The sequence below is a fragment of the Emys orbicularis genome, chromosome 7 (genome assembly GCF_028017835.1).
Source record: "Emys orbicularis isolate rEmyOrb1 chromosome 7, rEmyOrb1.hap1, whole genome shotgun sequence".
In the NCBI taxonomy this organism is placed as follows: domain Eukaryota; kingdom Metazoa; phylum Chordata; order Testudines; family Emydidae; genus Emys; species Emys orbicularis.
Genome location: NC_088689.1, coordinates 131376539 through 131388981, shown reverse-complemented (window position 1 = coordinate 131388981; position 12443 = coordinate 131376539). Strand labels below are relative to the sequence as shown.

General features: G+C 45.1%; 1 protein-coding gene across 2 annotated transcripts in view; it reads left to right on the top strand.

Moving 5' to 3' along the window:
- Positions 1–12443, top strand: part of SETD5 (SET domain containing 5) — a 98850-nt gene that overhangs the window by 66081 nt on the left and 20326 nt on the right. For both annotated transcript variants that reach the window (XM_065407253.1, XM_065407252.1), the window contains 2 exons: positions 6409–6695; positions 11539–11672. In XM_065407253.1, coding sequence (XP_065263325.1) covers positions 6409–6695; positions 11539–11672 — 421 coding nt within the window. The remainder of the gene's footprint in view (positions 1–6408; positions 6696–11538; positions 11673–12443) is intronic.

Genomic DNA, 12443 nt, shown 5'->3' with positions numbered 1-12443 from the left:
CTAGTCCCAAGTTACCTTGGACCATTGGGTGCTGGACATAGTGTCTCATTGTTACACCCTTGCAATTTTCGGCTGCCCCTCCTGCTTCAAGGACCCTTCTCGTGAGCAACTCCTTGTTCAAGAGGTCGAGAACCTCCTGCGCCTGGAGGCAGTGGAGGAGGTCCCTCGGGACATGAAGGGAAAGGGGTTCTATTCCCGCTACTTCCTAATCCCGAAAGCAAAAGGGGGCCTCAGACCCATTCTAGACCTGCGGTGCCTTAACAAGTCTCTCACAAAGTTGAAGTTTCGCATGGTCTCCCTGGCCTCCATCATCCCCTCCCTGGATCTGGGCGACTGCTATGCTGACCTCGACTTGGAGGATGCCTATTTCCATATTCCAAGGTCTCAGATGTTTCCTCTGTTTTATAGTGGGCCGAATGCCATTTCCAATTTACGGCACTCCCCTTTCATGGCCTCTCATTGGCTCCAAGGGTCTTCACGAAATGAATGGCGCCAGTGGTGCTTACCTCAGACATCAAGGGTCTTCCCATGTCTCGATAACTGGCTCGTCAAGGGCAGGTATCAGAATCCAGTGCAGAGAAGCCTCGTCTGATGTGTTCCACCTGCCATCACCTGGGCCTGTTGATAAATGAGAAAAAATTCACCTTAAGGCTACGTAATTCCCTACGTAAAAGGATAAATGGACACAAGTCAGATATTAGGAATGGCAATATACAAAAACCTGTAGGAGAACACTTCAGTCTCCCTGGACACACAATAGTAGATGTAAAGGTAGCCATCTTACAGCAAAAAAACTTCAGGACCAGACTTCAAAGAGAAACAGCTGAGCTTCAGTTCATCTGCAAATTTGACACCATCAGCTCAGGATTAAACAAAGACTGTGACTGGCTAGCCAACTACAAAAGCAGTTTCTCCTCCCTTGGTGTTCACCCCTCAATTGCTAGAAGAGGGCCTCATCCTCCCTGATTGAACTAACCTCGTTATCTCTAGACTGATTCTTGCCTGCATATTTATACCTGCTTCTGGAAACTTCCACTACATGCATCTGACGAAGTGGGTATTCACCCACAAAAGCTTATGTTCCAATACGGCTGTTAGCCTGTAAGGTGCCACAGGACTCTGTCGCTTTTTACAGATCCAGACTAGCACGGCTACCCCTCTGATACTTGTCACCTTAAGGCTAGTTCAACACATAGAGTTCATAGGGGCGGTTCTCGACTCCATGCAGGCCAGAGCCTTTCTCCCAGAGGCGCGTTTTCGGACCTGATCTCCCATGTCAAGAACCACGGCTCACCCCTGCCTGCAGTTGTTGGGCCACATGGCCACCTGTACATTCGTGGTCAGTCATGCCCAGCTCCACCTTTGGCCTCTGCAAGGGTGGCTGGCATTGGTTTACACCCACAACAGACACGATCTAGGCTGGGTGATCAGGGTGCTGGATTGCATCCTATTGTCTCTGGATTGGTTGTTGAGCCCCGGGTCGGTGTTGGAGGGAGTACCCCTCACGACCTCATCCTCATCGCTGACCCTGGTCTCCAATGCTTTGGATCTGGGCTGGGGAGCCCAGCTGGGCAAGCTGAGCATCCAGGGCCAATGGTTGTGGGACGATCTGGCCCTCCACATCAACGTCAGGGAACTCAGAGTGGTTTGCCTTGCCTGCCAGGCGTTCTTGCCCCACCTGAGGAGCAAGGTGGTGCATCCTGACAGACAATACTGCTGCAACATATTACATCAACAGACAGGGCAGAGCCAGGTCGTCAGCCCTTTGCCAAGAAGCTGTCAGCCTTTGGGACTTCTGTGTGCGGCAGGCCATTCATCTGGTAGCCGCGCACCTGCCCGGGACCAGAAATGTGCTAGCAGATCGCCTCAGCAGGACCTTCTTGTCTCGCCACAAGTGGTTGCTCCATCCGGTGCCAGCCAGTATGATCCCCTGAAAGGGGGGAACTCCCCAGGTGGACTTGTTCGCGTCCCTCCAAAACAGGAAATGCCACGTGTTCTGTTCACTCCGGGCGATGGACAGGGTTCCCTGTCAGATGCTTTCCTGCTATCCATATCCTGATAGCCTCCGAGTGACCTTGCCAGCACTGGTTCAGCATGCGGCTGGACCTTTCGGTAGCCGAGCCACTGCGACTCCCTCTCTGGCCAGACCTGCTCTCCCAGAACCACAGCAGTCTCCTGTACCCGAACCTGGAGGCATTGCACTTGACAGTGTGGCTGCTGCATGGCTGAGGCCTTGGTTACACTGGCAATTCACAGCACTGCACTTGCTGCGCTCAGGGGTGTGAAAAAACACCCCCCCTGAGCGCAGCGAGTGCAGCGCTGTAAAGCGCCAGTGTAATCAGCGCCTGGAGCGCTGCAAGCTATTCCCCTCGGAGAGGTGGAGTACTTGCAGCGCTGCGAGAGAGTGTAGCCAAGGCCTGAATGTGGAAGAACGGGAATGCTCGGCCCACGTGCAAAAGGTCTTGCTGGGTAGTAGAAAGCACTTCATCAGAGCGAATTACCTGGCCAAGTGGAAAAGATTCACGAGCTGGGCCTCAGAATGACACGTCCGAGCTGAGCAGGCCTCGTTGCAGCTGATCCTGGACTATCTTCTGCACCTCAAACTTCAGGGCTTGTCTCTGTCATCAATCAGGTCCATCTGGCTGCTATTTCGGCTTTCCACCCTGCATTCCAAGGCAGGTCAATCTTCGCTCATGACATGGCGGCCCGGTCTGGAAAGGTCTGGAGTGTCTTTACACTTACGTCTTGGATCCGGTCCCTCCCTGGGATTTGAATCTCATGCTATCAAGGCTGATGAGGCCTCCCTTCAAACCTCTGGCTTCCTGCTCTCTTCTCCTTCTCTCCTGGAAGGTTGCGTTCCTGGTGGCGGTTGCATCCACCGCAGTGTGTCTGAGATCAGAGTGCTTACGTCAGAACCACCCTATACAATGTTCTACAAAGATAAGGTCCAGCTGCGGCCACACAGCGTTCCTGCCCAAAGTAGTTGCCCCATTTCATACCAGCCAGGACATTTTCTTACTGGTCTTCTTTCCGAAGCCCCGTAAATCCGAAGAGGAGCACAGGTTATACACCTAGATGTCTGGAGGGCGCTGGCTTTCCATATCAATAGGATACGGTTGTTCCGTCAATCAGTGCAGCTGTTCGTGGTAGTGGCAGACAGGACAAAAGGTCACCCTGTGTCTGCTCAGAGGATTTCGTCCTGGATCACAGCCTGCATCCGATGCTGCTATGAGCTGGAGTAGTCCACCAGCAATAGTCAAAGCACAGTCGACTAGAGCAGAAGTGTTCTCTGCGGCCTTCTTAGCCCAGATGCCAATCCAGGAGATCTGTAAAGCTGCTACCTGGTCATCTGTTCACACGTTTATGTCCCATTGTGTGCTGACCCAGCAGGCCCGGGACGATGCTGGCTTCAGCAGGGCAGTGCTGCAAGCTGCAAGATCGTGAACTCCGAGCCCACTTCCATTGACACGAGTAAGCACTCGAAGAAGAAAAACGGTTATCTACCTTTCATAACTGTTGTTCTTTGAGATGTGTTGCTCGTGTCCATTCCATTACCCTGCTTCCCGCCCCTCTGTCGGAGTTGTCAGCAAGAAGGAACTGAAATGGCGTAGGGTGGTGGCGCCTGATATACTGGCGCATGAGTGCAGCACTCAAGGGGATGCCACTGCTGACCCTACGAATACCACTAAGGTAAAAATCTCCAACGACCACGCACATGGGCACGTGCACACCTAGAATGGAATGGATCATGAGCAACACATCTTGAAGAACAGTTATAAAAAGTAGGTAACCATTTTTTCCCCATGTAGGGCTGTATAGACTAATCAAGATGCCCCCTAACCTCTTTGTTAAGCTAAGTAGATGGAGCTCCTTGAGTCTATCACTAGAAGGCAGTTCTAATCCTTTAATCATTCTCATGGCTCTTCTTTGAACCCTCTCCAATTTATCAACATCTGTCTTGAATTGTGGGCACCAGAACTGGACACAGCATTCCAGCAGCAGTCACACCAGTGCCAAATAACTGAGGTAAAATAACCTCTCTACTCCTACTCAAAATTCCCCTGTTTATGCATCCCAAGATCACGTTAGCTCTTTTGGCTACTGTGTTATACTGGAATTTCATGTTTGGCTGATTATCCACCACAATCCCCAAATCTTTTCAGAGTCACTGCTTCCCTGAATAGACTCTCTCTCCTCCTCCCCCCCCCCCCCCCCATCCTGTAAGTATAGCCTACTTCCTTTATTCCTGGATGTATGAATTTACATTTAGACGTATTAAAACACACCCAGTGCCCAGTTTACTAAGTGATCCAGATCACCCTAAGTCAGTGATCTGTGCTTTTCATTATTTACCACTCCCCCATTTTTTGTGTTTTCTTCCAGGTCATTGATAGAAACATTAAATAGCGTAGGGCCAAGAACCAAACCCTGCAGGACCCCACTGGAAACACACCCACTCAATGATGATTCCCTGTATACTGTTAGCCAGTCTTTAATTCATTTAATGTTGCCATGTTAATTTTATGTCGTAGTTTTTTCATCAAAAGACCATGTGGTACCAAGTCTACGTATATTTTGTCAACAGTACTATATCAACCAATTTGTAAACCCATCAAAAAAAGACATCAAGTTAGTTTGACAGAATTTATTTTCCCAAAACCCATGTTGATTTATATTAAACTAAAAGAGGGTAATGTAATTATTATTGATCAGCTGTGCTGTTATCTTGCCCAGGATCAATGTCAGGCTTACAGGTCTATAATTATCCATTTGCCCTTTTTAAAAATTGGGACGTTAGCTTTCTTCCAGTCTTCTGAACCTGCCCTATTGCTCCAAGACTTAGGGGGAGGGATAGCTCAGTGGTTTGAGCAGTGGCCTGTTAAACCCAGGGTTGTGAGCTCAATCCTTGAGGGGGCCATTTAGGGATATGAGGCAAAAATCTGTTGGATGATTTAGTTGGGGATTGGTCCTGCTTTGAGCAGGGGGTTGGACTAGATGATCTCCTGCGGTCCCTTCCAACCCAGATATTCTATGAAAATAAACCTTAACGGTCCAGTGAGCGCCTCAGTCAGCTCTTTTAAAATCCTTGGATGCAAGTTATCTGGATCTGCTAATTTTTAAAATGTCTAACTTTAATAGCTTCTGTTTAACATCCTCCAGATATTCTAAAGGAATGGAAAGAGAGTTATCATCATATGAGACTATGTAATGTGTTTTCCCCCCCAAATACAGTTGACGTATAGAATCCTTTGCTTTGTGCCTTTGACCAAAAACCAGGAGTGTGGCAATTTTGCAAAAGTTTCCCACTTTTGCAAACAGTAGTTCAGTTCTTCTGGTGTTAGCAGGATTGGAGGCCTAATTGGCCATGACAGATGTTAGTCACATTGTTTAATGCAGTGCTGGAAGGTGCTCAGAGCCTGTGGTGATGAGCATGGTGAAGTCACCTATAGAGAATAGAAGTAGAGAACACTTTTGTTTTCAGCTTTCAGAGTGCTTCAGATTTTTATACTGTGTGGACCTGTATTGCACAAGTTGTCAGGAGGATGCTGGAGGTTTGGCAACTGGACAGAAGCCATTGAGGCTTTTGACAATTGGGGAGGTACAGGAGGAAGTTTGGGATTGTGGGATAAGCACACTACTAACAGCATATTTCTTCTGAAATGATGATCCATTAAATAGTTAATTGTGGAAAAATACGACAGTCACACCTCTGAGCTGTTGTTTCAGCCTGTCTGCAAATTCAAGAAGACGTGACTCCAATATAAAAGGATGCAAACTTTGTTTTCTTTGTACATTGTTCTAAATGAACATTTAAAACCACTCTGAAACCATTTAAATTCTGCAACCCAATTCTGAGGCTGGGGTGGATTCTATGGTAAATTTGCAGTCACTTCATGGGGTTCTTATTATAGGCTTAAAATTAATGACTATATTTTTCATAATTCCATATTTGTCAGTAATATCTTGCTAACTATGATTTCTTGATGGTATCTAATCTGTCACGTGGGGTTTTTCCCTGTTTTGAAACTGACTTCGTGTATGATTCTTATAGACAAGTCATTTAATCTCTGCCTCTGTCCCACCTGTAAAATTCCTACCTACTTCCCAGGGGAGGCTTCATTCATGTTTGTAACATGCTTTGAGATCCTCGCATGAAAGGGACTATAGAGATGCAAATCATCTCTTGTTTTTCATAAACAACTTGTTTTTCTAGTCCTGATTATAGCTCAGGGATGCCCTATCCTGCGGTTTTATGCATGTTAAAATGTTTACTTGTATATGTAGTCAGTGCTCCTAGGGCAGTATATGAAGGGATAGCATCCTTCCCCCTGGACCTGCCAACTTAGTGATTTGTCTGTTCAACTAACAGCCTCAGTGCCCAGGCTCATGGCAATGTTTCTCTCACAGGTCTCTCTGCTGGAGTACCGCAAGCGAAAACAGGAAGCCAAGGAGGGAAGTGATTCAGTGCGATGCACAGTGACGCCGACCCGACAAGGCAGCAACAGCTCTGTGACTGACACAGAGGCCAGCAGTGTGCAGGGCTCAGTAGTCCGAGCCCCATCCTCCCCACAAAGTGGCTGTTCTCCCTCACATCCCCCCCTGCCTCACATAGAGGAGATCAGCCCACCAGACCTGAGGGTGGCTAGTTCCTCGACCTCACACTGCAAATCCCAGGAGAACATCAGCAGTAGGTGGTGAGTGTTCGCTCTCCTGACAAGGTTGTTGTTGCTTCATAGGAAGTCGGTCAGACTCTCTGCTTGGGGCTTTCCCAAGAAGATGTGTGTAAAGGCCTACAGATAGAATCCATCAGAAAGTCAGACCGCATTGGCAAGTGTCTGCTCACCCGGGATGGATCCTGGGTTAGCCTTCATACGAAATGGCTCTAGATATATCGCCTGGCTTTAGAACGGGGCCACAGCACTCATTCTGGTTGGCTATATAAGTTGAATTCTACAGTATAAACACAAGTGATCCCAGCAGCCTCTTGAGCCAGCCCGTTTGTAGATTAGATGCCAAATATCCGTGGTGGAAATTAAAAAACAATGAGAAGTTTCTTTTCTCCACCAATTTTTCTTTTTTGGGGCATATTCTCCAGACTCTAGGACCATGTGCTTGCCTTGGGATTTGCACTTTAGCCTTCTGCTGCCAGACCTTGACTCTGAGTGTGGGCTGCTGTGACACCTTAATGCTAGCTTTTATTGAAAAAGATACTAAATAATACACCTCCCCATGACCTCCAAACAGAGACTTATACCTTTGGCACGATGGCACATGCGGGAGATGAGGGGCACATCTCTAGTCTACGTTATGTGCAAATACCCTAGAGCATAGGTTCACAAACTGTGCTCCAGGAACCTATTGTGGTCCACATGGTGCTTGCCAGGGTTCTGCAGAGAGCTAGTGTCACATGGTGCTGGCCTAACCTTATTTCCATCTGCTAAATTGTATTAAAAGTAGGGCTGTCAATCCATTAAAAAAATTAATCGCGATTAATCGCACTGTTAAACAATAATAGAATACCATTTATTTAAATATTTTTGGGTGTTTTCTAAATTTTCAAATATATTGATTTCAATTACAACACAATACGAAGTGTACAGTAGCTCACTTTATATTTATTTTTGATTACAAGTATTTGCACTGTAAAAAAACAAAAGAAATAGTATTTTTCAATTCACCTCATACAAGTACTGAAGTGCAGTTTCTTTATCATGAAAGTTGAACTTACAAATGTAGAATTATGTACAAAAAAATCTGCATTCAAAAATAAAACAATGTAAAACTTTAGAGCCTACAAGTCCACTCAGTCCTATTTCTTGTTCAGCCAATTACTCAGAGAAACAAGTTTGTTTACATTTGCAGGAGATAATGCTGCACGCTTCTTGTTTACAATGTCACCTGAAAGTGAGAACAGGCATTTGCCTGGCACTGTTGTAGCCGGCATCGCAAGATATTTACGTGCCAGATGCGCTAAAGATTCATATGTCCCTTCATGCTTCAGCCACCATTCCGGAGGACATGCGTCCATACTGATGGCAGGCTCTGCTTGATAACGATCCAAAGAAGTGTGGACCGACCCATGTTCATTTTCATCATCTGAGTCAGATGCCACCAGCAGAAGGCTCATTTTCTTTTTAGGTGGTTTGGATTCTGTAGTTTCCGCATGGGAGTGTTGCTCTTTTAAGATTTCTGAAAGCATGCTCCACACCTCGTCCCTCTCAGATTTTGGAAGGCACTTCAGATTCTTAAACCTTGGGTTGAGTGCCGTAGCTATCTTTAGAAATCTCACATTGGTACCTTCTTTGCTTTTTGTCAAATCAGTAGTGAAAGCATTCTTAAAATGACAAAATGTGCTGAGTCATCATCCGAGACTACTATAACATGAACTATATGGCAGAATGTGGGTAAAACAGAACAGGAGACGTACAGTTCTCTCCCAAGGAGTTCAGTCACAAATTTAATGAACGCATTTTTTTTTAACGAGCGTCATCAGCATGGAAGCATGTCCTCTGGAATGGTGGCCAACATATGAAGGGGCATACGAATGTTTAGCATATCTGGCATGTAAATACCTTGCAGTGCTGTCTACAAAAGTCCCATGTGAACTGCTGTTCTCACTTTCTAGTGACATTGTAAATAAGAAGTGGGCAACATTAGTTCCTGTAAATGTAAAGAAACTTGTTTGTCTTAGTGATTGGCTGAACAAGGAGGAGGACTGAGTAGACTTGTAGACTCTAAAGTTTTGCATTGTTTGTTTTTATTTTTGAGTGTAGTTCTGTAACAAAAAAATCTACATTTGTAAGTTGCACTTTCACAATAAAGAGATTGCACTACAGTACTTGTATAAGGTGAATTGAAAAATATTATTTATCATTTTTACAGTGCAAATATTTGTAATAAAAATAATATAAAGTGAGCAGTGTACAATTTGATTCTGTGTTGTAATTGAAATAAATATATTTTAAAACATAGAAAAACATCCAAAAATATTTCAGAAATTTCAATTGGTATTCTATTGTTTAACAATGTGATTAAAACTGCGATTAGTCGTGATTAATTTTTTTAATCGTGATTAATTATTTTGAGTTAATCGCATGAGTTAACTGCGATTAATCAGCAGCCCTAGTTAAAAGGCAAAAAGACATTATTTTCCCGATACTAATTCTGTGTGTAGGCAATTGCTGTAGTTGACATAGGAGGGGAGGGAGGTGGGTCTGGGCAATGCGGTGTAGGAAGTGGGGTCCACAAGAGTTTCTATTAAGATTTGATCCACAATGGAAATGCATGAGAAGCCATATGCTGGAGTGAGTTTACTGCAATGACAACCCCACAGAAAGGCATGAAAGAAAAGAGATTGTTCTTTCAAAAAAACAGCGTGTCTTGCCCTTCTGTCTCAGTGCTCCACACACAATGGAGATGCTGGGAGAAGCTGGGACTGGCTGAGCTGGGGCCCTGCACGGAAATGATTGCTCACTTTACAGCCTGTTTTTTAAAGGTTTAAAAGCAACCCCACACACACACATCTGTGCCATCCCCTGCTGTCTGGGAGAGGGGCATGGCTGAATGCAACAGCCAGGCATAGGGATGTGGGACCACCTCTCCACATGGCAGCCAAGCTCCAGTGTCCACCTTTACATTACCTGCTTAATTCAGCTGCTCTGGGTTTGGTTTCCACTATGGCCTCATGAGCCAGTATCACTGCCTAAGGCTGGGGGCCACAGTGCCATGTGGTTATCAAGGGTGAAGTGTTATCAGTATCTGTTTAAAATGGGATTAACCAGTTTTGCTGCCTTTCTTATCCTATTTCCGTCTTCCCTGGTTCTAATGGGTGTGGCTTGAGAGTGAACAGTCCCATTTCACTTTTAAATGGTGTTACAGAAGGCTCATGCTAGAGTAAAGGTTATAAAACAGTTTCATTCCAAGTCCCCTGTTGACACCTGTGCACAGCTCCCTTGTACATTTCCAGATATACTTGCTGGCATAACAGGGACAGGAGGAAGTGGGAGCTAAAATTACTTGCTGTGATTTTTAGAGGTCTCCATAGTTTTGCTGCATTCTACAATATCTGCAAATAGCTTTCATTTAAAAAAAAATAAGTTTCTATCTCTTTCAGTTGCCAAGATACAGCCATCACAATGTAAACAGATGTGCTGCTGCCCTGTTAACCCAGCCTTGCAGAAAACTGTCTCCAGCCAAACAATAGCAGCAAAGAAGGTGTGAATTCACCCCCCTCACCCCATTCACCTCAGTGAGGAGTGAACTCTGCCCCTACCCCATTCACCTCACTGAGGTGTGAATTTCAGTGTCCATTTTGGGCCCTTAAAATGCTAATGTTGAGCACAAATTATATTTTCCTTTTAAAAAAAAAAAAAAAGAGAGAGAGAGAGAAAATAAATGCAAAAACCACTTAATACAACGTTGAGGTTGCACAGTTTAATTTTTATATTTCCTGTCTAAGCTCCTGCACAATGTTAATCCAGCTAGACTGCACATCTGTGTTTTATGCTACATATTTACTGTAGAAAAACCATGGGCTTTCTGTTATCTATGTACAGTGCCTAGAATAATGTGGCACCACACCAATCCCTGATTGGGGCACCCAGGCACTGCTGTATTACATATTAAATAACAAGCATACACATTTAGAAACTGCATGATCCACTGGACAGACTGTTACCCAGGAGACCTTGGTTCTGTTCCTGGCTCTGCCATTGTCCTGCAGTGTGACTTGAGGCAAGTCACTTCATCTCTTGTTGTCCTCTTTGGGGCTGAGACTTTCACTGTGTGTTTGGATTGTGAGTAACACTATGTTGTACCAATTTTGTGTGGGGCCTCTAAGTGCTACTGTGTTAAAAATAAAAAACAAATTGGACAAGGAAAACAGGAATGGAAAGTAGCATTTATAGGTAAAATGGCTAAGTTAACACTGCTCCAGGAACCTTGCTTTTGCTGATTTATATTTTAACAAAGCTACCTTAATGTTGTATTATTATAGAGTGTTGCAATAAACTGCTTTTTCAGTGCAAAAAAAGTCATTTCCATATGGTGACTATATCTAGACTTGTGTATCCTAGGATTTCCAAAATGCTGTTAAATCTTGATACCCTTTTCTGAGAGAGGAGGACCCAAACTCACTTAGACCACAATAAAACATCAAATATCTCGCAATCATCTGACAACAAAGAGAAGAGATCTCATTGTCCCAGTGCAGTGCTTTAGAAAACACTTCACAGTAGTCATATTTGGTAGCCAGCAACTGATGGAGTAAAATCCACCAGGGTTTGTTGACATCACAAAAGCAGTGCAGAACCTTAATTCTCATAATTGTTTGGTGAACCCATTCTTCTACCACCTCTGTATGGCAGGGACTTGCACTCCAGCACTGACTTCATGCTAATCGTTCTAAACAGAATATGTTAAGAGCTTAAAAACAGCCCTCTTGTAAGTGTATCAAGGGGCCCACAACCCCCACGCCTTGGTCATTGTGCTCAAAGATGTGTAGTAACAGCCCTCAACTCTTATTACTTCCTCTTTCAGGATGGTCCCCACATCTGTGGAGCGGCTTCGAGAGGGCCGTGGTATTCTCGAGAAGGTTCTGCGCAGTGGTGCAAAGATATCCCAGAGAGGAGAGCCCTCACCCACAAGTGACAGTGCTGCTGAGGGAGATCCAGGTAAACAGATGAGCCTTTTGAAGGAGAGCTGCATTTCATACTTAGACAGGTGGAACTGACTCTGTTCAGAATAGATTTAGCTGCGGGCTTGGCTCTCAGGTAAGTGGCACCTCCATGTTTGACATCACCAGTATCCTATGGGAGCTTTTCCCTGAGCACATTTCCTCGTGAGTCAAACAAGACCCTTAAGTCTACTTCCCTCACCCTTCAGGCCTAGAAAAGCCTTGGAGTTGACTACAGCATTTGATCCCACAACTAGATCACAGATTTGCTCTTTGACCTTGGACAAACCACCTTAAGCCTCAGTTTTCCTGTTCCTCTACGATGGGGATAGTACTGGCATCAGGAGGCTGGTGGAGTTAATTAGCTGTACAGTTCTCTGAAGATACCAAGCACCAAATTTCCTCACAAAAAGTAAGCTGAGAATTATAGACACTTTAAACTCAGGAAACAGATAGTTAAGGTTCCAATCATAGTCTTAATTCTGCCCCTTTATTCCCTGCCGCCTACCAAGTGAATATCCTGGTCAGTTGTGAAATTCGCCTGACCTCTTGCGTATATAATTTTCAAGAGTTTGACCTTCAGTTACATGTAGCCATCCTTCCCATCTCTGGGTGTAGGGGAGCCCTCACTGTGTGTCAGGGTTCTGGGGTTTGAGGGAATGCAGGAAAGGGGTCCCTGAATGCTCTCACCCTCTGCTTACTAAGACACTGGGTGGATCTACAAATATAACAAATGACCCTGAGGTGTCAGGATCAACTGAACTGAATT